The sequence below is a fragment of the Mauremys reevesii genome, linkage group 18, assembly GCF_016161935.1.
Source record: "Mauremys reevesii isolate NIE-2019 linkage group 18, ASM1616193v1, whole genome shotgun sequence".
In the NCBI taxonomy this organism is placed as follows: Eukaryota; Metazoa; Chordata; order Testudines; family Geoemydidae; genus Mauremys; species Mauremys reevesii.
The window spans coordinates 30,177,756-30,202,182 of NC_052640.1; the positions used below are offsets into that span (position 1 = coordinate 30,177,756).

A 24,427-nucleotide genomic window follows, 5' to 3' on the forward strand; every position below is an offset into this window, starting at 1 on the left:
AGTGTGGCCTTTCACTGCTAGAGGTTGATCTCAAGCTCAGGGCTGAGACTCATTGGCAGGGCAGTGTCTGGGAAGCTTCCCTCCTGCTGACAGTAAAGTATCCGACCTATGGAAAAACAGGAGGACATAAATTTCCAGACTTGTCTCTCCAGCCCTTCCCCAGCAGGAAGTGCACAGGAAATCAAAAGAATATTTAACAGCACTTGCCATCCAGAATCACACTCACCTTGGCTTCACCGCATAGCTCCTTCTAGGACCAAGTTTATGCCTGGTGTAAATCTATTGACTCCAATGAGCTTTACTCCAGGGAGGAACTCAGTCCCATGTGCATCATTCCCACTGCATCCCCAGGTAGCCTATGCACTTCCTGAAATATATGGCAAAACAGCAAACCTGGGGGGCAGAATTGACAGAGGAAACTGCCACATGTTCAGATGTACCCTGATCGCCACCTCCATCCTTCCTGCAGGGATCAGTTATGGAGATATGGGCCCTTGCTCTGGGTATCAAGACCCATCAAATGCTGTAGCACTACATGACTCCTTACATCAATGTTGAGCTATCAAAGATACAGTGTGATTCTGACTGGGCAGATCAGCAAAGCAGGCACCCCAGTGATGGTGTATCTCAAGGATCTGTGCTGGCTCCTCTGCTAGTTAACATCTACATTAGCAATTTACCTGACACAATTTTGTATAAATTCATTTATGCTGACAACATCAATCTTGCAATACAGGGCAAAGATCTTACCACAAGTGGTGACACCTTGGCCATCGACCTCAACATAATACTTTTAATACTGGAAACGCCACCTCAACACCTCCAAAATCTCAGTAATAGACTTTCAAGTAAACGGCAAAACCACAAAGGAACAACTCAGTGTCACGTTTTGAGGTCAACGGGTCAGAAGTGAGCCCTGTCCAAAGTACTTGGGTGCAACCTTGACCAGAAGCTTGGCTCCTAAAGCTTGCATGGAAGATATGTGAAAAGGTAACAGCAAGGACTAGCCTCACCCAAAAACGTGCAGGCCCAACATGCAGTGTTGATGCACACACGCTTTGAACTGCGCCTCTGGCACTGGGTATTCTCAACTGCAGAATATTATGCATAGGCAGCTACATACCAAGTTTTTGGACATGCAGCTTAATGCTGCAACAAAAATTATAACTGGAACATTAAAATCAATGGTTGCCCACTCTAGCACATACACCCACACCCAAAATCCAGAGTACAATTGTGAATACAATCAAACCATGGCTAATTTGAACTTACCAATACATGAGGAGCTTCCGAACCTTCCGATGACACACCTGAACTCTGAAAGCCTTTTGGGGATCAGGGTAAATGCTTTCAGCATCCCCATTCAATCCTAGGGCCACTGGGGAGCGTTTTCAGAGAATGCTGATTCACAAACACACACCTGATGGCCGACCCCGCAAAAAAACTTTCAGGCTTCAACCTACCCCAGAAACAATGGTCCACATTGAATTTATTTCAGAAAATTGCATGGCAGATGCTGTTATCTCTTACACCTCTAGAAGATGAGAGACGACGCACAGTGTGACTATGGATGCCAGTCACAAACTATGGACATATTGTAAATCAGTGCCCATTTCAATCATTTGCTGGCCAAGCCACTTCTGAAGCTGCTTACTGATCTGGACTTGGTTCTTTGAACACTGCTAATCACCTCCCTTTACCTAACGAAAGAAGAAGGGCTCAGTTCCAATCCTATGGTGCTGGAAGCTCACAGATAAACGGAGATGCTAAGAAAGATTTGTCAGTCCACTCTTCTCCCCACCACAGCACCGTGATGTCTGTGTTGAACTGGCTTTCGCATACCTCCTCTGCTAGCAGATAGTGAGATGTCAGTTGCTCTGCTGCGCTGTTCAGGGTGTGGTGGTGGGAAGAGCCAGGTCCTAGGTGCAACTGCTCCACTGAGATATTTCCACCTGTCTAAGCAACCACCACCACAGCTCCCCCGGGCAGGGAGTGGATGGCAGGTTCACGGCTCCTAAGCACCATTTCTTGTAACTCCCCTGCTCCCGTCTCCTCAGGTCTAGCTTAGCATTTGAAACGAGCACATGGGGACATTGGGGTGGGGACTCCTTTGGCAGAGTCTTGCTCCTCAGGTTGCTGGAGCAGTGAACAGGCAGGGAACTTGCATCGTGTGTGTTTATAGTGTTGCTATAAACATGTGAACTGAGGGGGACAGATTTCTGTATTGCCTCTGAACACACCTTCCATTTTCTGGCCCAAATATGGGAATGGCGCAGAACATTTGGAACATAAGAACGGCCAGACTGGATCAGACCAAAGGTCCATCTAGCCCAGAATCCTGTACCTCACAGTGGTCAGTGCCAGGTGCTTCAGAGGGAATGAAGAGAACAGGTAATCATCAAGTGATCCATCCCCTGTTGCCCATTCCTTGGAATGACACGATCAGTTTATTTTGTTTAATTAACAGGCATTTCAAGGGTTAAATCTATTCTGTTGGAGAAAAGTCAGCTGGGCCCTGTGGTGTGTGTAACTCTTTTCTGCCCAGTACGCACCAGACATACGCCGAGGAAAGAATTTCATACTTAAATATATGGATAAATGTATAACTTAAGGGCAGTTTAATAACTGACAGCACCATGTATAACTATCAGTTTAAAGCACTGGCTACAAAACAGGGAACTGGCAAGTTTGTTTGGCTACGGGCTTAGGAAGAGAGAGGCTTGTGTGGTGTAAGTTCCCCGCGTGGGATCAGACTGTCCGCTGCTGTTTGGCTTTGGTTTCTCTTGCCAACATGTGCTGTGCCAGCCGCTTCTCTCCGCCCGGTGAAGGGAGCAGTCCCATGGGTTCGTTCATTTCACCAATGGGTAGGAGCTGGGCATGAGCTGGTGGGGAGCCAGCTTCCTGGTTCGCTATGATCGGTTTTGTGTCCAGATGCAGCTCCACGATCCCCAGCTTTTCCAGGCTGTTGCCCCCAGTGCCAGGTAAGCTTTCTGGCAGATCAATGAAGGAAACAACATCCCCAGTGCTAATGTCTAACGGCCTGGGCGTCGCAGTGTCCTGGGGACTGTTGGGCAGGGTGAACTGGGTGCTGTTTGTGGAGGCCAGGGCAGCGTTGGCCAGAAGAGTGTGCATGGAGGAGGTCACAGCTGGCTTCCTGGTTTCCAGGGCAGCGTCTGCTGGAGGTGTGGATTTGCCATTTGTCAGCCGACTCTCTTTCTGGGCAAACTCCTTCCGCAGGGCTGCCACCTGCATCTGCAGCAATTCCCGGTGCTGCCACTCCATCTGCTCAACCTGCGTGCAAAGCAAACACATTCAAATTAGGAGGCTAAGCCCATCATCCCATAGGATACTGCGGTCCCTGCTGGAGTTGGCAGGAGCCATCACTGGCAGATTACATCACGAGAAGGATCTTACAGCAATGTGGTACCTTTCATCCTGATGGAGGCCAAAGAGCTTTACAAACTATTTATATGAGTGGTCCCCAAACTGTGGGATGTGCCCCTTTAGGAGGTGTGGAGGAACATCCAGGGGGCACGGCAGGGCCAGAGCCAGCCCCCATGGGGGGATGGGGAAGGAACCACCCAGCCCCGTTCTGTCCCCATCTCTGCTCCAGCCCTGGCCACAGCTGCGGTCCCAGCTCCACTCCCTGGCCACCAGCTCCCGGCCATAGCTCAGCCACTGGCCTCTGCTCCTAGCCCTGGCTCAGCCGTGACTCCACTCCCAGCTGGGGGGCGGGGGGCGTGGCGTGGCCCCATTCCATTACTAGCAAGGGGGGACAAGAGTAAAAGTTTGGGTGCCACTGGGTTATAGGAATCAATTCATCCATCACAGATATGCAGCCCCCTCTGGTGTGGAATAGGACAGCTGTTTAAAAGCCATAGCAATGCTGCACAAACGCTTAGGGCAGAAACGAAACGGAAAAGCCCGTCCGACTGAAACAGAAAGGGGAACATAGGGAAGGGAGGTACCTTAGATTGTAATCACCCGAGCTGGAATTGGAGCAAGATTCTGCTTTAGGCATCTAACTCCTACTGAAATCACTGGGGGTTAGGCACCAAAATACCTTTGAGGATCTGGACCTGGGTTAACATTTCTACTATATGAAAAGTGTCATGTGACCTTCAGCAGCACCGTGCTGGGGCACCAGGGTTAGGAGTGACTCAAAGGGAAGGGCCCCACCTGCTGAGTCACTGACATCCCTTCCTATAGCATCTACATTTTCCTTAAACCTCTTCCAAGTACTGACCCCTCCAGCCTTAGCTCGGCATGTGACATTACAGTCATGGCTACAGGAGTCAGGACTGGGGCACAGGCCGGCTGACCTAGTGGTTAGAGCAGGAGTACGGGGCCAGGCCAGGTCAGATACCAGGAGGTCAGAGTCTGAGGCAAGCCAGAGGGTAAAACTAACAGTCACATGTCAGGAAGCAGACAGGGTCAGGTATCTCAGAGGAAGCAGTCCTGAGCAGGGAGAACCCAGTTGTGTGGACAACTTCCTGTTCCTGTGCTTGGGTTAAAATAGAGGCTGGAGACCAATCAGAACTGCCAGTGTTCCACCAATCAGATTCCAGGGCTGGGGTCCTCTGTCAGAGTTCGGCTGCTATTCCTGCAGCTGTTCGCAGGTTACTGGGTGGCAGGTCAGGACTGCCTAGCCCCTAGAGGTATGTCTCTATGGCAATTAGACTGGCCCAGGCTGACCCAGGTAAGCTGACTCTGGCTCACAGGGCTTCGGCTAGAGCCTGGGCTCTGGGATCCTCCCCGCTCGCAGGTCAGAGCCCCAACGTCTTCACCACAGTTAAACAGCCCCTTAACGCGAGCTGGAGTCGTGACCAGGGCCAGCCACAGGTGTCTAACTGCAGTGTAGACATATCAGAAGAGGCCTGTGGACCAGGATTCCAGACCTGCGGTCCCAGACATCAGGAGCTGCAAAGCAAAGATGCAGCAGGCACCGTTCCCAGACAGTTTGGCTTTGCCAAGCGGACATCTGCCTGTCCCAAGTCAGGGTAAAGGAGGAGGGGTTGGGCGTGGGGCTAGCCTCCACCCTGTAAAAAATCAGCTTGCTACAGAAGCGCCAAAACAATAGAGAAAACAGAGACTTTTAGCCTGGAAAAGAAGGGTTCAAGATGATGCATGCATGGGGGGTGGTGTGAAGCCCAAGAGCCACCACTAGGATCACAGCCCTTGCAGCCAGAGGGAGGACCCATCGGCACATGGAGAGTGAGGATGTGTGTCAGTCAGGAAAGGCAGCGCAGGCAGGCAGCAGAGATGAACAACAACCCCCTACTAGGCTACTAGGCATTAGCGAGACAAGATGGCTGGACAGAGGAGACAGGCGACTGTTGACAGGAGAGCTGTTGCTGGATTCAGGACACAGCACACAGACACCACACACAGGGATAGGATAAGCAAAAAAAATGGGCTATACCTGGAACCAGCTGAGCTAAGGATGAAGGAAGAAAGACTATGGAAATCGGTTGTGGTGGGCCATACCCGGGTGAATGAATGAATGAATGAAGCGGACATAGACCCTGAGGCCTTGTAAAGGTCTAAAGCATTAGGAATAAATGGCAGAAAGAGTTTCCAAACTGTGAGTATAGGGAGGAAGAGGAGAATCCCAACCAACCCCTTGGAAAATATATATTGTGGCACCAGAGTTGCCATGCAAAGAGTCACATGCTGGCACAGCAGGGTGGTCACAAGATCATGGTTCCTTCTCCTCTCCAGCTACTGCTAATGCATGTCCAGGCTCTACGCTGCCAGGCAGAACCTGGAGGGCTCTAAAAGCAGCTGGAAATGAGGACGAGGAGCTAGCTTGCTGCCTCTTGTCACCACTGGTGCTACAGATGGGTGGAAAAGGAAATAGTTTCAGAGCCTGGAGCTGCAGAAGAGAGGACTGTCCAAGAGTCCAGGGGACGAGGAGGATGAGATGGACTGGCAGCACATCCTGGGGATGAGGAGGAGGATGTGCTCACAGGGTTCAGTGGGAGTTAAGTATACTCCAGGAGGTGCCCAGCACCTACATTACTAACACAAGTGCTCTGGGTTTTACACTAAATAGCTTTTAATCACTAATGCTGCTTGTTTCCTTAGTGGGATAGCAAAACCAGGCTGGGCAGTTTCACTTCCTGGTTCCCATGCCCCGGCCCCATGCCGCTGAGTTCTCTGACTACAATGGTGCTGCACTAGTCTAAAATCTGGCACGTTGTTTAACAAACAAACAATGCATGAAATTCTGTCTGTTCTTGTTGTTTTGTGAAGCATTCACAGCCACAGCTAGAACGTTGGGCTCAGAACTACTTTCTCAGCATGCCCCAGGGTTTAACCATGAAGCTAGAGTCAAATGGTAGCAGCATAAGGCGATCATTCAAGCAGCGAAGGAGAAGGAGAGAGACCTACCATCTTGCTGACTTTCTTCTCCAGGTCATCTGAGGTTCGGTACCGTTTCAGCTCCTCTGCCATGCGGATGTTAGCTTGGACAATGCTGGCAATCTGAAACAAAGAAAGCACTCACATGGAGGCAGCATGAAAGAGGCACCCTTGATCATAAATAGGAGCTAGGGTCATATTTGGCAGTGGCCAATTCCTTCATGCCAAAACACAAGCAAAGCAGGTCAAACCCAATGCAGCAGACAGCTTGCTGGATACAGAAATCTTTGGTTCCCCATAGCACAAGGCACTGTAACAACTGCTGCTCTCCCCCACTTCCCCATTGCCGCGCCATCCTGCTCTGCACTGTGCACTAAGCTCTAGGGGTTACCTAGACATCAGCAGAGCATAGATCAGGTGGCTACAGTTAACCTCACCGGTCACCTCTGGGGACCTGGGTGCAGTTTTGACTCTGGTAAATGCATTTGCAGACCACCGCTTTGTCCCCACATCCCAAAACACCACATCATTTTACGATGTTTGCCAGTCCATGTTCAGGAGGAGCCCAGAACTACAACAGCAGGGAGGGCTGCTGGTCAGCACTGAGGGACAATGGCAGAGAAAGGAAAAAAGCCTGAATACAGTCTACCCTCTCTCTGCCTGGGCTGTAGCCACTGCTAACAACCCATCATTTCCATAAGGATTATATATGCACCCAGCAAAAAGAATGGGTGAAATCCCAGCGTGACACATCTCCTGCTGACAGCAGCAGGGTCAGGAGTTCAAAGCCTCTAAGCCAGAGGCAGCTGAGCACTGGGCCTAAGGGAGTCTCTCTTCATGTCGACAGTAGCTGGCTGGGATTGATTATCCCCAAGTGTTCTGAGTGCTTTAGCCAGGTGAGAGTTGACTCTGACTCCCAATGCCATTTGGATTCTGATAGTGTCTGGAACTCCCAGGTGTCTGCCCCCGAAGCTTCACTGCTGTGGGGACAGTAGTTTGTGGGTGACCTGAGATTGTGGGAGAAACAGGACACATCTGTGACCCTGCATGCTAGGCCTGATGCAGTCTCCTCTCTCCCTGCATGCCCAGGAAGGAGCAAGCTGCCTCTGCTGCACATGCTACCATGGGCTAAGCAGGGAGGCTTTTGGGAAGATAGAGGGAGGTAGAAAGTGACCAGGAGGATGATACAAGAAGGAAAAGGGTTATACACAAGTAACTCCTTTAGATCTCTGGAAGTAGAGAAAGAACTGACAGGGATTTGTAGGGGATCTTAATGCAAGACAGTCTCTGTTAGCAAGAGTTAGACTAACTGTAACCCTAATAATGCGAGATTTGTAGAAGCGAGGATTGTGTGAGGCGAGTGGAAAAGAACTGTGTGAGAAGTTGTTGTGACCTTGTGTAGATAATGTGTAGATAATACGAAATGTAGACTGGAGTCTCTTAAGTGAGAAAAACAAGATATCAGGATGACCTATGTATAAACAAAATGCAGCTGTTGCTTATTATTGTCTGTAACAAAAGTATAAATGCTGCTGTAATTGTTTACCTGTTGAGAGACCTGTCTAGGAAGGGGAGACCCTATGTCCTAGTGCACTCTCTCCCTGCTGTAACTGCTAAACAGAATAAAGTATCTGACTCTGCTGCACCCAAACAAAAAGTGAGAACTGAGTTTTTCTCCTTTAGATCTTCCATCTTCTTTCACATTCAGGTGAGATCCTTTCACATTCGGGTCTGAAATGTTACTGGGCAAGAATGAAAGCATGTATTAAAATCAGTGGTATGGACAACGCTTCTGTTCATCAGGGGTTATTAATTTCAGTTTTCAATTTTTGAGTTCTAGGTAGATCTCTAAAAATCAGGAGGGTTCAGACCGTCTCTTTGCATACACTGTCATGAGTAATGTATATACTGCAATGAGTAATCTCTTTGTAATGTTCCCTAGTACACTTTATGGTAGTAGTGTTTCAAAAGCATACCTTAAAGCACACTCAGGAACCTTTAGTGCACACAAGCAGGGTCTATGTGGACCAATTAACACATAACACATTAGCGCCCTTCAGAAAGCACAACCTCACAGAGCATGTTACTGCTCCATGTAGACAAGCCTTTAGATACAAGTAACCGTTTCCAGTGTTTTTCTGGTGGTTTATTGGATAAATGCCAGTTTCAGTTTGCTGGTATTGGGGGTATTTTGTTGGTCTTTAGCAGTTAAACCCAAAAGTCAGAAGCCTGAGATATGGAGGAAGGTGAAGGATGAGCCACATTGCTTCCAGGTGCCCTATTCTAGAGCAGTCTGGAGAACTCATGCACTGTGACTTCAGGACTCAGCAAGGCAGACTGGATGTTAAATTAACGGGATGTATTCTCCAGCAGCCTTGCTTTCTGCCCCCTTCCTCTACAAGGGTTCCAAAGCTGAGTTCCCCTCTCCTCTTCCCACCCCATGGCAGGAATTCAAAACCATTTGGGCTGAAGAACAAGGAGCCCCCAGTTACTGTTCTCCCAGCCTTCCTGGGCTGCAGATTTTCCAACCTGATGGAATGTCAGAGGCAGCCAGGGTGGTGCGGTGGGAGCAGACAGATGGCCTTGTTCATTACTGTTCCACAGAACAGGCTGCATGGATCACCCAAGCAGAGAGACCTGAAAAGATGGTCCTGCAGTCAGATCTCCTCCAAGAAAGGCCCACTGAGCTGCCTCTCTCCCAAGTCCAGTTGTTGCTTCCCCCAAGAGATTTCACACCTGAAGAACAGCTGCCAGAGCCCTTCAGGGTGCCTGTCATGGAGACCCTGTGCCCTGTATAAACTCTCAGGAGGCCCATCCAGCTGTGCTGCAGTCCCTGGTGCATGCTCCGTGAGGTGACACTCCCGCTCTGTACCTACATGTTCCTTTAGCTGCAGGATCTCTGCCTGAAGCTTCTGTTCCATCTCCTTCTTCTCCTCCAGCAGCTGCTGGTTCTGCTGGTGCAGCTCAACCAGTTGTTTCTCCAGCAGGTTCTGATCCAGCCCCTCACTGGGCTGTGGGGAGAAGGAAAAAGAGAAAGAGGTCCCCTAAGTGGAGCAGTGAAAGGAGAGGGCAAGGGACGATGCAGTGTAGCACCCTGCTCTAGCACCAGATCCTCAAGTCTGACTCCCTGCTCCTGAAGGAACATTCCGGACCCAAACGGATTGTTTTGGGTCCTGCCATGGCAGGTGCCCAGTCAGCAGGCAGCTTGGCTGGGTCTGGGAAGAACAGAAAGGTGGGACTCGGCTACTGGGCCCATGCTCAGTTTCAGCAGAAATGAGAATTGGCCAAGTGCTGCTACTGTTAAGGGATGAGGAAGGAGAAAATCAGAGAGTGACAAAGGATCATGAAGGGGAGGCAAAACTCTGCTATTGTGTAGTCTCAAAACCCCCGCTGCACCACCAGATTAATGTGCAGCGCCCCCAAGCCAGGTCTAAGGCTTGCAAGCATCATGTGTAATACATACAGACAATTGTATAAGGTACCTTCTCCCCACCTGGCCTTCAGCAGCAGACATGGGGGGGTTGCAGGGAAACAGAAAGAGCGACCTCTAGTCAAGTCAAAGCCCTTTAATCTCCACATTTTGCCCCCTTTTATTCTTAGCAAGTCTTGGCAAAACTCACCCCCGCACACACTCAGGGATTTATGTCCAGGCCAAAAATGAAGGTTTCAAACCAAGCCATTTGAGTGGAATTATCTAAGCACTGAGAAGCAATCAGCATGAACTCCTGGCTGCTCAGACATTTCTTCTGACCCTCCGAAGAAAACCTCTCGCAGAAATTTGGTACTGATGGATATTACAGGTTTTTAATCCTTCCTCAACATTTCTTCTGGCCAAGTCCCCAAAGCACACCAATGGCCTTGACTGACAGAGGAGGAAGATGGGGAAAGGAAAACCATCTACTATAGGCCAAAAAGGCCTTGCTGATCACTAATGCTAACAGTGCATTCCAAGAGCTCTAATGGGGTCAGGCGCAACCTCCAAAAAAGGGCTGAACTGGTTGTTACTAAACTAACAGCAGCCACCCAACCCCCTCTTCCTGTCCCTACACACATACAAGAAGAAGGGGGAGACATTTCAGCCCAGTGTAATTTTTTCTGAACAGGAGCTTATTGCCAAGGCATCTCTGTGCCACTCTGCCTTAGGACCTGAGTAGCCCTGTACGGCTGCTTAGCTGAATTTGCCTTGCAGAGGTACAGGTAGCAGAGCCAACACGCTGCAACCGAGAATCCAGTCCCAGGTGTAATGGCAGCCCGCTTCTACAGGCTCCTCCCCCAGCCTTGAAGTCGGGGGACAACTAAAGAATAACAGGGTCTGGAGTTGACCAGGCCCAGAGGTGCAGCAGACAACCCGGCATGACCTCGGTGACCTTCAGCACCTCGGGCCGTAGGTCGAGGGAGAACAGGGTGGCCACCCCAGCCAAATGAGTGCTGAGGGGCTAAAGTATACCCCATCCCCCCACTCCAGCCTCCAACTAGCCTTGGTGGCTGCAGCTGTGTGGGTCTCCTACAGGAAAATCACAAAGGAAGGAGAGCACCTGGCACCTGTGGAGACCCACCCTACAGCACCGGGTGCCCAACCCCAAAAGCCAGCAGGGAGTCACAGAAGTTGGGGGCGCACTGGTAGGCCGCAATGTCCTGCCTCTCGGGTCCCCCTCCGCTCCTCCAAAACAGCCTTCATGGCCTGGACGATGAGGTGGAAGTCCCCCCAGCGCTGGAGAGCGAGCTGCACCTTATCCTTGAAACCACGGGTTTCCACCGGGAAGGGGCGCAGCTCATTCCGCAATGCAGCGGGGGATGGAGTCACAGACCCACAATCGTCCTCCGGTTGGGTCCCTGTGATGACCCCACTGTTCACAGAGACAGGCAAACGGGGCAGACGCACGGTGCCTGTAGCGGTGGCACCGTGCAACCCGTCTGTGATAAATTAAGGGGCGGGGAGGTAAGTCCCTTTTATTGACAGCCAGTTAGCTATAAAGTCCCTCTTGGTGTCTGTTTTCTGCTTGCTTTACCTGTAAAGAGTTAAAAAGTCCCTCAGGTAAAGGAAAGGGAGTGGGCGCCTGACCAATAGAGCCAATGGGAAGGCTAGAACTTTTTAAAATGGGAAAAAAGCTTTCCCTTTGTCGTGAGGTGGCAAAGTTTGCAGATGATACGAAACTGCTCAAGATAGTTAAGACCAAAGCAGATTGTGAAGAACTTCACAAAGATCTCACAAAACTAAGTGATTCGGCAACAAAATGGCAAATGAAATGTAATGTGGATAAATGTAAAGTAATGCACATTGGAAAAAATAACCCCAACTATACATTCAATATGATGGGCAGGGCTGGCTCCAGACCCCAGCGCGCCAAGCACGCGCTTGGGGCGGCATTTTGCCGGGAGGGCGGCAGGCGGCTCCGGCGGACCTCCCGCAGAAATGCCTTCAGAGGGTCCGCTGGTCCCGCGGCTCCGGTGGAGAATCCGCAGGCGTGCCTGCGGGAGGTCCACCAGAGCCGCGGGACCAGCGGACCCTCCACAGGCACGTCTGCAAGAGGTCCCCCAGAGCTGCGGGACCGGCGACTGCCAGAGCGCGCCCCGCGGCGCGCCGCCCTAGAGCCGCTCCTGATGATGGGGGCTAATTTAGCTACAACAAGTAAGGAAAAAGATCTTGGAGTCATCGTGGATAGTTCTCTGAAGATGTCCACGCAGTGTGCAGAGGCCGTCAAAAAAGCAAACAGGATGTTAGGAATCATTAAAAAGGGGATAGAGAATAAGACTGAGAATATATTATTGCCCTTATATAAATCCATGGTACGCCCACATCTCCAATACTGTGTACAGATGTGGTCTCCTCACCTCAAAAAGATATTCTAGCACTAGAAAAGGTTCAGAAAAGGGCAATTAAAATGATTAGGGGTTTGGAGAGGGTCCCATACGAGGAAAGATTAAAGAGGCTAGGCAGCCTACCGAGGGAAACAGTGGGGGCGAAGGACCTCCATGACTTTAAGATTAAGCTGGATAAGTTTATGGAGGGGATGGTATGATAGGATAACAGGTTTAGTCAATAGGTCAATAACGTGCCACACTGGTAATTAGTACAAAGGGTCAATGATAGGATATTGTTAGCCTTTTTCCAGAGGGTCTGGCTTGAGAGTCTTGCCCGCATGCTCGGGGTTCAGCTGATCGCCATATTTGGGGTCGGGAAGGAATTTTCCTTCAGGGTAGATTGGCAGTGGCCCTGGAGGTTTTTCGCCTTCCTCCGAAGCATGGGGCAGGGGTCGCTTGCTGGTGGATTATCTGCTACTAGAAGTCTTTAAATCATGATTTCGAGCATTCAACAGCAGAGTCAAGGGAGATAATTATTTCAGGAGTTGGTGGATCGGCTTATGTGGCCTGCATCTTGCAGGAGGTCAGACTAGATGATCATAATGGTCCCTTCTGATCTTGAATTCTATGATTCTATGATTCTATGACTCTTCAGCTTGGAAAAGAGGAGACTAAGGGGGATATCATATCAGAGGTATATAAAATCATGAGTGATGTTGAGAAAATGGATAGGGAAAAGTTATTTACTTATTCTCATAATACAAGAACTAGGGGTCACCAAATGAAATTAATAGGCAGCAGGTTTAAAACAAATAAAAGAAAGTTCTTCTTCACGCAGCGCACAGTCAACTTGTGGAACTCCTTACCTGAGGAGGTTGTGAAGGCTAGGACTATAACAATGTTTAAAAGGGAACTGGATAAATTCATGGTGGCTAAGTCCATAAATGGCTATTAGCCAGGATGGGTAAAGAATGGTGTCCCTAGCCTCTGTTCGGCAGAGGATGGAGATGGATGGCAGGAGAGAGATCACTTGATCATTGCCTGTTAGGTTCACTCCCTCTGGGGCTCCTGGTATTGGCCACTGTCGGTAGACAGATACTGGGCTAGATGGACCTTTGGTCTGACCCGGTACGGCCATTCTTATGTTCTTATGTTCTCTCTGTTGTTCTCTCTTGGCTGAAGAGACGGGGCAGCAGGAATGCTGTGTAAAGTTTGGACCAGGGATGAAAAATTATCTTCCATAACTAGAAGGATTCATTGGGACAGGGAATGTTTAGATAGATGTGATCAGGTTCATTTCTTTATTTTGGCTTGTGGATTTCCTGTGTGCTAAGCTCAGGTATTTTTGTTTTCTTTTGTAATGTTAAGCTGGATCCCAGGGAGCCATTCCTGGTGTTTAACCCGTTCAGTTGCTCTATAAAATCTAGCATTAGCCTGATGTTCCAGATGTGTTTCTTCTTTTTTTAAATAAAATTTACGTTTTTAAAGAACCTGATTGGTTTTGTGTCCTAAAAGGTCTGTGCATACGTTTCTCAATTAGCTGGTGGCAATGGCTGGGTTTTGGTCTCCCATGTTTAAGAAGGATGAATTCAAACTGAATGATCCTAGATGAAGGTTTCTAACCATCAGAGATTCTATGATTCCCTTTTGTTTGTTTTCTTTCTCGGCTTCCTCGAGGGAGGGGTGGAAAAGCCGAGGGGCCTCAGGGAAAACTTCCCAAGTGAGTGTTTCCAGGATTTACAAGAGACAGTTTTTCCCTTGGGTGGTGGCAGCGTTTACCAAGCCAAGGTCAGAGAAAAGCTGTAACCTTGGGAGTTTGATACAATCCTTGCGGGCCCCACCTTCTGCACTCGAAGTGCCAGTGTGGAGAATCAGCCTTGACACCTTCCCCCTCCCCATCCCCAGCAAGGGAGGGAGTGGCGGAGGGAACAGAGCAGCCCCTAAAGGTTCAGGGAAGGGAGACGCAAAAACAGCCCCCTGAGGGTTGTCCGAATATTGGGGAAACGAGACAACGCCAGGGGTGGCAGCTGTACGGGAGGCAGAGGGGAAGAAGGCAGGCAATGCATCGGGGCAGGAGCGGGGCTGAGGCCAGCAGTGGGATCAGGAGCAGGGGTGGAAGTGGGCTATGGATCCCCAGCAGCTAAGCCATGAGGGCGTGGCACCTCTCGACCAGAATCAGGGGCTGAGGGGACGGGAGGGGGAACCTGAACAATGCCAGGCCCGGACACTGCAACGAGCTCAGCACCCACAACCATGGTGTTGGGCATGGTGGCATCAGCGGTAGGGCCCCCAATGGGGAAGGGAGGCAGCTGCTCCGCCTCAGAGTGGGGGGCACCCAAGGGCTCAGGCCCTGGCCGCTCAGCACCAGTCGTCATGCCCAGGGGCTCGGCGGCCATGAACAAGGTGCCGTCTGCGGGCAGGCAGATAGAGGAACCCAGGGGCGCCCCAGAGTCGAGAGCAGCAGTGGCAGCCTGGGGCAAGGGGAGAGAGGAAAAGGGGGCGACGTGACTAAGCTGCCCTCCAGATCTAGGTCTGTTGGCAATGGCCCTGGGTGATTGAGGTCAGTCTCCCTCCACTGCCCCAAAGTCCTCCCGGCCAGCAACCGAGGCAACAATTGCCCCAGCATCGACGGAGGGCACAGATGACACGGCGGCTGGGGCAACTCCATCCGAGGCCTCCTCAGGGACAGACTCCAAGAGGGGGTCGGTACCGCCCCCCCTCTGCTGCCATGGCAACCTCAGCCGGCTCCACTTGCTGGGCGCTATCAAGGGCCATGGTGGAAGGCTCGGCAGCAGTGGCCCTCCTCATGGTCTTGTGGGGGCCTCCTTCCCCTCTGCGTTGAGAGGTGCTGAACCTGCGCCTTCCTCTTGCCACACTTCCCCTGAACGAGTATCCAGCCAGACTACTCCCGATAGAGGCAGGACCCACCTGCTCGTCTGGGTGTGACAGGGGGCTGCTGCCGGGGCCCGAGCAGAAACGATGGCAGGAGGAGTGGTGACTACAGGGGCCATGCCACCAGGATCACCGGCGATGGCAGGGCCGGTGCCCTCCCAGGTCTCGGGGGTCCCAGGCGCCCCTCCATGCTGGACCAGGAGCAGTCCCCCGTCGCCCAGCAGAGGTAACACTGGGCCTCCCCCGAGGAATAGTGCATCTGGTAGTGGGCCCCCTGGTAGGGCACCAAAAAGGACCCCTCCAGCGCCACCCCGTCACACGCTGCCGATGGTAACTGAATCTGCACCTGCCGGCGGAAGGACAGAGCATGACGGAGGGCAGGGTCCTTACAGCCCAATGGGAGAGGGCTGGGGACAGAGATGGGCTTCCCTAGGGTGGAAAGGAAGGGCATAGGGCAGCGTTGGGAAGGAAGCGCGGGATGGAGGTGAAAAGCACCCCTACGCCCAGGTCCTCAAGGGGCTCATTGGGAACATATACACCCCCCACCACCACCACCACCAGGCCCTTCTCCACCGCCTCCTGGGCAGCGGCCTCCAATGCCAGGAAGAAGACAACCTTCCCATACCCCACAGCCGTGGGCCCCACCACATGCGCCAACGCCCACACGTAGGTCTCCATGTGGGACAAGGCAGGTGCCACGAGACAACGGACACCATGCTTCCTGGTCAGGGTGGGGAAGGGACCCCGGTCACTGGGGATGGAGCTGGAAGCGGCGGTCGGGGCAGATGATGTGGAGGGACTGTGGCCATCTGGGCGTACGCTCTGAGAGCCAAGGGTGGAACGCTTCCAGAGCTGGTGGAGGGAACAGCAGGGGTGATTGCCCTTCCCCACCCTGAGGGCCAGAGCCCCTAGGCTAGTGATTGCCCTGTCGTCCCGTCCCGTCCCCCCAAGGGCTGGTGACAGCCCTGCCCTGCCCAGAGGGCTTGAGCTCTGAGACGCCTGATTATTGCTAGGCCCTGCCCAAGGGGACAGGGCTACAGACTGGTGCTTTGCTAGTTCCCCTGCTAGTTAACGGCCACCGCTGTGATGCAGTGAGACAGAGTGGCCGCCTGCTGAGCCTCAGGGGGAGGGAGGCCGCCCGCCAATGCATTACACGGTCACAGCAATAAACACAGTCATATGCATGCTTGCCTCACCCTTTGACTAAAACTACTGCCCTGTATTTCCAACCTCCCCGTATACAAGGCATGAAATGTGTATCCAGCAGGGGCGGCTCTATGTTTTTTGCCGCCCCAAGCATGGCAGTCAGGCGGCCTTCGGTGGCAAACTTGCGGGTGGTCTGCTGGTCACGCGGATTCAGCGGCATTTCTGCGAGTGATCTGCCGGTCCCGTGCCTTCAGCGTACCCGTCGCCGAATTGCCACCGAAGCCACAGGACTGGCCCTAACAGCGACCGGCAGGCCACCCCCCACGGCTTGCCGCCCCAGGCACGCGCTTGCTGCGCTGGTGCCTGGAGCCGCCCCTGGTATCCAGGCAGGCTCTGACTGCGGAGCAATGGTTCTTCTATAGCACTGTGACTTGGAATCTCAGCACCAAACAATCCTTACCTCCCAACCCTGCTCAGGTCCCCTTTTTACAGATGAAGCAGCAAAGAATCCTGTGGCACCTTATAGACTAACAGACGTTTTGCAGCATGAGCTTTCGTGGGTGAATACCCACTTCGTTGGATGCAAGCAGCTTGCATCCGAAGAAGTGGGTATTCACCCACGAAAGCTCATGCTGCAAAATGTCTGTTAGTCTATAAGGTGCCACAGGATTCTTTGCTGCTTCTACAGAACCAGACTAACACGGCTACCCCTCTGATACTTTTTACAGATGGGGAACTGAGGCAGAGAGACTAAGTGACTTGCCCCAGGTCACACATGGTGTCTGTGGTGGAGCAGAGATTTGAATCCAGGTCTCCAAAGCCCAGCCTAGTACCCTAACTGCTGGGTCATCCTTCCTCTGACTGTCCTGCTACAATTCCAGCTCCCTTCTTACCTGCCCTGCCACAGAATTGGCTCCCTCTTCAAAGATGATGTTGCCACCATCTCCATCAGGGTCCATCAGCACCAGGGTCTGATGGGTGGGAAGGGATGAGGAGGAGGTGCTGAGCCCCGCCATCTCTTCTACTCCCAGCATGATCCTGCTGTTCAAACGGCTGTCCTTTGAAAAGAGAAGACAGAGTGAGACGCTACTCTGGGGGTGTGCTAGGGACAGAATGTGCACTCGGGACTCGGCACAAGGTGTACTGGCTTAAGGAGAATGTTCAAGAAGGAGATTGATAAACTGGAGAGGGTTCCAAGAAGAGCTATGAGAATGATTAAAGGATTAGACAACCTGCCGTATAGAGAGAGATGCAAAGACCTCCATCTATTTAGTTTAATAAGGAGAAAGTTAAGGGGTGACTTGATCACGGTCTATAAGTACCTACATGGGGTACAAATATTTAATAATGGGCTCTTACTGAGAAAGGTCTAACATGATCCAATGGATGGAAGTTGAAGCCAGACAAATTCAGATTGGAAATAAGGTGTCATTGTTTAACAGTGAGAGGAATTAACCACTGGAACAATTTACCAATGATCATGGTGGATTCTCCATCACTAACAATTTTTAAATCAAGATTAGATGTTTTTCTAAATGATCTGCTCGAGGAATTATGTTTGGGAGGTTCTGTGGCCTGTGTGATACAGAAGGTCAGACTAGATGATCACAATGGTCCCTTCTAGCTTGGAATCTATAAAGAAATTATGCACTCCTGGGTCTCAGCCTGACTCAGGGAACAAGTGATTGTCTCTCTGTCTAGGTTTTTTCATGGCACTCATCAGTGTAGCATCTGAGCCCCTCGCTACAAGGAGTGCACCTGGAGATAGAGAAATTGCTCCCTCTCATCCTTGCAGCCAGCAGGAACTCGACATTGCTCATATGCACAAAGACAGCTCTAAAGCTGCTTTTGTCTTGTGTTCTGAAGGCTCCGAGAATCACGCCCATTCTGGTGCCGTCTGGCAGCAAGTTCCAGATTCATGGCCCAGCCTCCTGCATTAACTGGTCTTGCTCTTGAGACTGACAGTCCCTGCTGTTCCAGCAGCTGTTGTGGGAGGCCACGATCTCACAAGGTGAGGTGATTTCCCATGTAACTCGGGCCAATCCCATGACAGGCTTTGAAGGGGTCGACCAAGATCTGGAGCCAGTGCAGAGCAGGGAGTAGCATCCCGCTGGGCTCTCTGAGGCCTGTGCTGCTGTGTTCTGGAACAACTACAGCTTCTAAAAATTGTCCCACTAGTAGGGAGGGATAGAGAGGGGAAGTGGGGGGGGGCATCGTTGCGTTGCTATGTATGTCTGAAGGGGAGAGGGAATGATCATCTCCATAGCTAGCTAGAGCTAGAGAGCTTTGTGTATCTGTGTCTGTTGGGGTATCCAGGTGGACACTGACTGTCTGGTCCAAGGAGAGCAGGGCAGTTTGGCCTCAGGGATACAAACATGACACAACATGGCTCTCTCTCTTCTCCTCCCTCACCACACACCACTTGATCTGATTCTTTCTCAGCAGGATTCAGCAGTCTGAGGTTTTTTGGCTTTGTGGATGAGTGTCAGTCAGAGCAGAAGTGTGGTGTGGCTTGGGCTGGCACCTAGGAGGCTGGGTAAGATGTCGAGATGTTAAAATATGCCTGAAAAATAAATATAATATGCCCTTTTTGTTTTTTTTTTTTCTTTGGCAACCAGCAGGTGGCAATCACTCCTAAAGGGCTAACAGGCAATAGGGCAATGACAGGGCAATAGGCCCAACCCAACAGGTGATGGTTTTGTGGGGGGGCATGGGCGAGAGCTAGAAGTAGAGCTAGGCCCACCCCCCTGCAGCACCCCCCCCACCCTGCCTCCCTCACTCTCCTCCTCAGCCTCCCTCGGCGGGGCGGGGGGGGGGGGGTGGGGGCTGGGGTTGGGGGGGGGCTGGCAGGGCTGCTGGGGCAGGGGTGGCAGGGGGCGGGGGCTGGCTGCTGGCTGGGGAGGGCGGGCAGGGAGCCTGGGACTCGGGGTGGCTGGGGCAGGCAGGGGGCGGGGAGGGGGGGTGGGGCGGGGCGGGAGCGGCGGGGAGTGGGGGGGCGGGGGGGGAGCGAGGGGGGGGGGGGGGGAGGGGCTGGGGCTGAGGGGTTGCAGCCCCTGCATTGGAAAGTGGGGCGCTGGGCCTGGCTGGGGCTGGCTGGAGGGAGGGAGGCTGGGGGGAGGGGGGGCTGAGCGAGGGGAGCAGGGGAGGCAGCCAGAACCAGAGAAGAAGCAGAGAAAGCCCAGAGTGCAGGAGAGTGAGCCAGAGCAGCAGACAGCAGAGGAAGCAGCCCAAGAGCCCAGGGAGAGCCAGAGAGCAGGAGAGAGAGGGGCAGGCCAGAGGAGAGAGCCAGGGCAGGGTGGCAGCTGGGGAAAGCAGGGGGGCAGGAGGCAGCAGAAAGTGAGCAGGGGGGGGGGGGCAGAAAGAGGGGCAGGAGGCCCAGCCAGGAGATGCCAGGGCCCAGCCCCAGGGAGGGAGAGGAGAGGAGATGCAATGGAGGGGCAGCCAGGGGGGGAGGGAGACCCCAGGGTGAGCCAGAGGGAGCCTGGGCAGCCAGCCCTGCAGGTGTCCCAGAGCCTCACTGCCCAGGCCTGCCTGGGGCCTGTGACTTGTGAGGAACAGACTGAACTTCCTGGGGACCTGAGTGGCGGTGGTTTTGTCCCTGTGCCACAGAGCGGGATTTACGTTTTTTGTTTTTTTTTTTATTTTTTTTTTTTTTTTTTTTTTTAACTGGTTGCTTTTCATATTATATTTTTTTGAGTATTGTAATGACAGCGTGGGTCAGGAAGCATCCAGAGCGGAAGAGCACCCTGGAGGAGGACACCCCCTGAGCTCCCAGACCCACGACAAGGCCCTGGTCGAGAGCCCCCAGATCCCAGGCCCAGCCTTGTCGGGGGGAGGACTCTCTGCCACAGGAGAGGAGAGGGAAGGGGAGCCCTGAGGGCAGAGGAGGGAGGTGGAGTGAGGACTGGGAGAGCCTCGGATCCTCACCACAGTAGTGGGATCAATCCCCCGCTTACATATGTAAATAATCTCTCTTGTTCCTAATGTATATGACAAGCTTTGAAAGGCATAAAGTGAAGAGTATTAGATAAAACCAGAGAACGTATGGATCACATCCATAAGATTTAGAAGACTAAGATATTTTGTTTCCCTGGTAAATGATTGTTGTACCCTAGCAGTGATAAGAATTATTGAAAGACATATTCACTTAACCAGGGTAAAACTTTGGAATATTAAAAGAAATTGCTTAAAAGGGGGGGATACCAAATCAATACTCAGGGCAAATTATGAAATACAATCCATGAAATGAGTAAACCTCAGACTAAAGGAAGCATCAAAGAAATTTCTTACACACTCTCGCTCTCTACTGGATATCAACAGAAGCAGCAGAGAAGCTGAAAGCTGAGAGCAATATGGCAAATGGCCAACAGAAATCAGAGGGCTGCCCATTCCACCAAGCCCTGAAAAAGAGGATAAACCAGGAACCCACCCAGATTGGACCCCCACAAAGTGAACTGACAAAGAAGCTGCAGGATCCCCCCCCCAAATCAGGCCGCCACAGCCCAATCCCACCCCAGGCCGCGCAGGCGCACGCGGCGCGCTATGCGCGGGAGCAGGTGCCCGGCCCGGGGGCTCCGGGGACCTCTTGCAGAGTTCCGGCCCCGGGCCCTGCCAGACAGGCCTGGCATGCCTGCTGGGAGGTAGGCCGACGCGCAGGCCCTCACCAGGCATGCAGGCATGGACCCTGAAGGTCCTGCTGCCGCCCACCCACTGCAAGCCCCTAACTGGCTGCCCGCGGCTGGCGAAGCGGGTCTGGAGCCTGCACTGAATGGGGGGGACCACCTACCATCAGGCTGGGAGGGACTCACCAGCTTGGTGGATACTAAGGAGTGGTGAGATTTTCAGGATAGAAGGTAGTGAGATTTCTGTTTGTAAGAAAATAACTGTAGGTTGTCTTGATTAAGTCTACACACTCTCTAAGTAGACACCAGGTAAACTATCTATTTTATAATTGGCCTAAGAGAGAATTGAACTATAACTTCAAGCAATTGCTTTTGATTGTCTAATTTTTTTCCTTGTCTTAAAGACAAGTATATCGTTATTCTTTGGAGAAATACTAGAAGGGTGATAAATGTGTTAGGTACTAAAAAATATGTTCATAAGTAACTGTAATAAGAAATCTTGGTGATTTGCATGTTCCTTGGTGTAACTGCTGAGCCTCAACCCTAGTTTTTGACAACTGCTGGCATATAAGAATATAAGTGAGGCCAGTGTCGTCAGAAAGGTCCATCTAGCCCAGTATGTGTCTGACAGTGGCCAATGCCAGGTCCAGGGAGGCCATCCATTCCATCCTCTGACGAACAGAGGCTAGGGACACCATTCTTACCCATCCTAGCTAATAGCCATTTATGGACTTAGCCACCATGAATTTATCCAGTCCCCTTTTAAACACTGTTATAGTCCTAGCCTTCACAACCTCCTCAGGTAAGGAGTTCCACAAGTTGACTGTGCGCTGCGTGAAGAAGAACTTTCTTTTATTTGTTTTAAACCTGCTGCCTATTAATTTCATTTGGTGACCCCTAGTTCTTGTATTATGGGAATAAGTAAATAACTTTTCCTTATCCACTTTCTCAACATCACTCATGATTTTATATATCTCTATCATATCCCCCCTTAGTCTTCTCTTTTCCAAGCTGAAGAGTCCTAGCCTCTTTAATCTTTCCTCATATGGGACCCTCTCTAAACCCCTAATCATTTTAATTGCCCTTTTCTGAACCTTTTCTAGTGCTAGAATATCTTTTTTGAGGTGAGGAGACCACATCTGTACACAGTATTCGAGATGTGGGTGTACCATGGATTTATATAAGGGCAATAATATATTCTCAGTCTTATTCTCTATCCCCTTTTTAATGATTCCTAACATCCTGTTTGCTTTTTTGACCGCCTCTGCACACTGCGTGGACATCTTCAGAGAACTATCCACGATGACTCCAAGATCTTTTTCCTGACTCAGCTAAATTAGCCCCCATCATGTTGTATGTATAGTTGGGGTTATTTTTTCCAATGTGCATTACTTTACATTTATCCACATTAAATTTCATTTGCCATTTTGTTGCCCAATCACTTAGTTTTGTGAGATCTTTTTGAAGTTCTTCACAATCTGCTTTGGTCTTAACTATCTTGAGTAGTTTAGTATCATCTGCAAACTTTGCCACCTCACTGTTTACTCCTTTCTCCAGATCATTTATGAATAAATTGAATAGGACTGGTCCTAGGACTGACCCTTGGGGAACACCACTAGTTACCCCTCTCCATTCTGAGAATTTACCATTAATTCCTACCCTTTGTTCCCTGTCCTTTAACCAGTTCTCAATCCATGAAAAGACCTTCCCTTTTATCCCATGACAGCTTAATTTACATAAGAGCCTTTGGTGAGGGACCTTGTCAAAGGCTTTCTGGAAATCTAAGTACACTATGTCCACCGGATCCCCCTGTCCACATGTTTGTTGACCCCTTCAAAGAACTCTAATAGATTAGTAAGACACGATTTCCCTTTACAGAAACCATGTTGACTATTGCTCAACAGTTTATGTTTTTCTATGTGTCTGACCATTTTATTCTTAACTATTGTTTCGACTAATTTGCCCAGTACCGACGTTAGACTTACCGGTCTGTAATTGCCGGGATCACCCCTAGAGCCCTTTTTAAATATTGGCATTACATTAGCTAACTTCCAGTCATTGGGTACCGAAGCCGATTTAAAGGACAGGTTACAAACCTTAGTTAATAGTTCCGCAACTTCACATATGAGTTCTTTCAGAACTCTTGGGTGAATGCCATCTGGTCCCGGTGACTTGTTAATGTTGAGTTTATCAATTAATTCCAAAACCTCCTCTAGTGACACTTCAATCTGTGACAGTTCCTCAGATTTGTCACCTACAAAAGCCAGCTCAGGTTTGGGAATCTTCCTAACATCCTCAGCCGTGAAGACTGAAGCAAAGATTGTATTGGTGCCTGTGCAGTACGTGCCTACAACATCATCTGTGTCTACACTTGATTGGTAAACAGTTGATTGTATATTGTAGTTCTGGGTGAAATAGTAACTTGTTGATTAGTTAAAAATAACCAAATGTCCTGATTTGAGAAATACTGTTTAAGTTAAAAGCTGGCCTGAAAAGAACCTAGCAAGCTAACGCTCCTTAGAGTCAGTGAAAAGAGGCTATCCTATTAGATTTCATTTAACATTAAGTATAACACTTATGCAGTTGGCAAATCTAGGTTGTTAAATTTCAGCTTTAAAATCTAACTGGCACCTCAGCAAATTTGCAAAATTGACCCCCTTTCAGACCGACACTGTTTCACAATCTCTCCCAGTGGCTCCATACAGATATGGACCAGGCTGGGGAAAAGGTTGGATTCCCTCTGGGATGTTGCAGGCCAGGGCTCTGGAGTTGGAGGAGCAGGGGTCCATTAAGACTCTCTGGGTGCAGCTTGAGAATGATTGAAGCCACCGCAGCATTAACCCACAGCTCCCTGCCATGTCTCTGAGGACGGACAGAAGGACTCCATTGTCAGCTGTATCAAACACTTGAGAGAGGCCCAGCAATGGCAATATGGGTGTACTGCCCCGTCCATGGTCAAGAGATGTTACTATCCTGAAGTCTGAGTGGTTCAGGATATTGGCAGTGTCTAGATGCAGATGGCGATGACCTGTGGTGTGCTTCTCAGTTAGCTTGCTCAGGAATGGAAGGGGAGCTGGGTACCAGGCTATCATTGGAGAAGCTGGTTTCTCAAGTGCTGCTGACTTATGGGCCACTTTGGGGTGCATGGTAGATTTCCCTCCTCAAGGGACATGTTGACAATCTCCTTTGTAGGGATCCTAATACTCTTGGATCTTTCATTATCCAAGAAGGGCCAGAGTTGGGGGCTCAGTTTCCGGCAGTGTTTCTAGGACTTCCTGACTCTGATATCTTGTACTAGTCCCAGCTGGACTCATAGACTCATAGACTTTAAGGTCAGAAGGGACCATTATGATCATCTAGTCTGACCTCCTGCACAATGCAGGCCACAGAATCCCACCCATCCATTTCTATAACAAACCCCTAACCTATGTCTGAGTTATTGAAGTCCTCAAATTGTGGTTTGAAGACCTCAAGCTGCAGAGAATCCTCCAGCAAGTGACCCGTGCCCCATGCTGCAGAGGAAGGCGAAAAACCTCCAGAGCCTCTGCCAATCTGCCCTGGAGGAAAATTCCTTCCCGACCCCAAATATGGCGATCAGTTAA

At 50.8% G+C, this 24,427-nt stretch overlaps 1 protein-coding gene across 9 annotated transcripts in view; it reads right to left on the bottom strand.

The window, feature by feature from the left end:
• Positions 1-2,537: 2,537 nt before the first annotated feature.
• LOC120386494 overlaps positions 2,538-24,427 on the bottom strand; it is a 62,756-nt gene continuing 40,866 nt past the window's right edge. For 5 of the 9 annotated variants that reach the window (XM_039505888.1, XM_039505894.1, XM_039505889.1 and 2 more), the window contains 4 exons: positions 17,097-17,261; positions 9,240-9,374; positions 6,394-6,486; positions 2,538-3,291 (listed from right to left, as the gene is read on the bottom strand). In XM_039505888.1, the coding sequence (XP_039361822.1) occupies positions 2,749-3,291; positions 6,394-6,486; positions 9,240-9,374; positions 17,097-17,261 (936 nt within the window). In that variant the 3' untranslated portion in view covers positions 2,538-2,748. The remainder of the gene's footprint in view (positions 3,292-6,393; positions 6,487-9,239; positions 9,375-17,096; positions 17,262-24,427) is intronic. The other 4 variants (XM_039505891.1, XM_039505892.1, XM_039505893.1 and 1 more) reach the window with 3 other exon arrangements.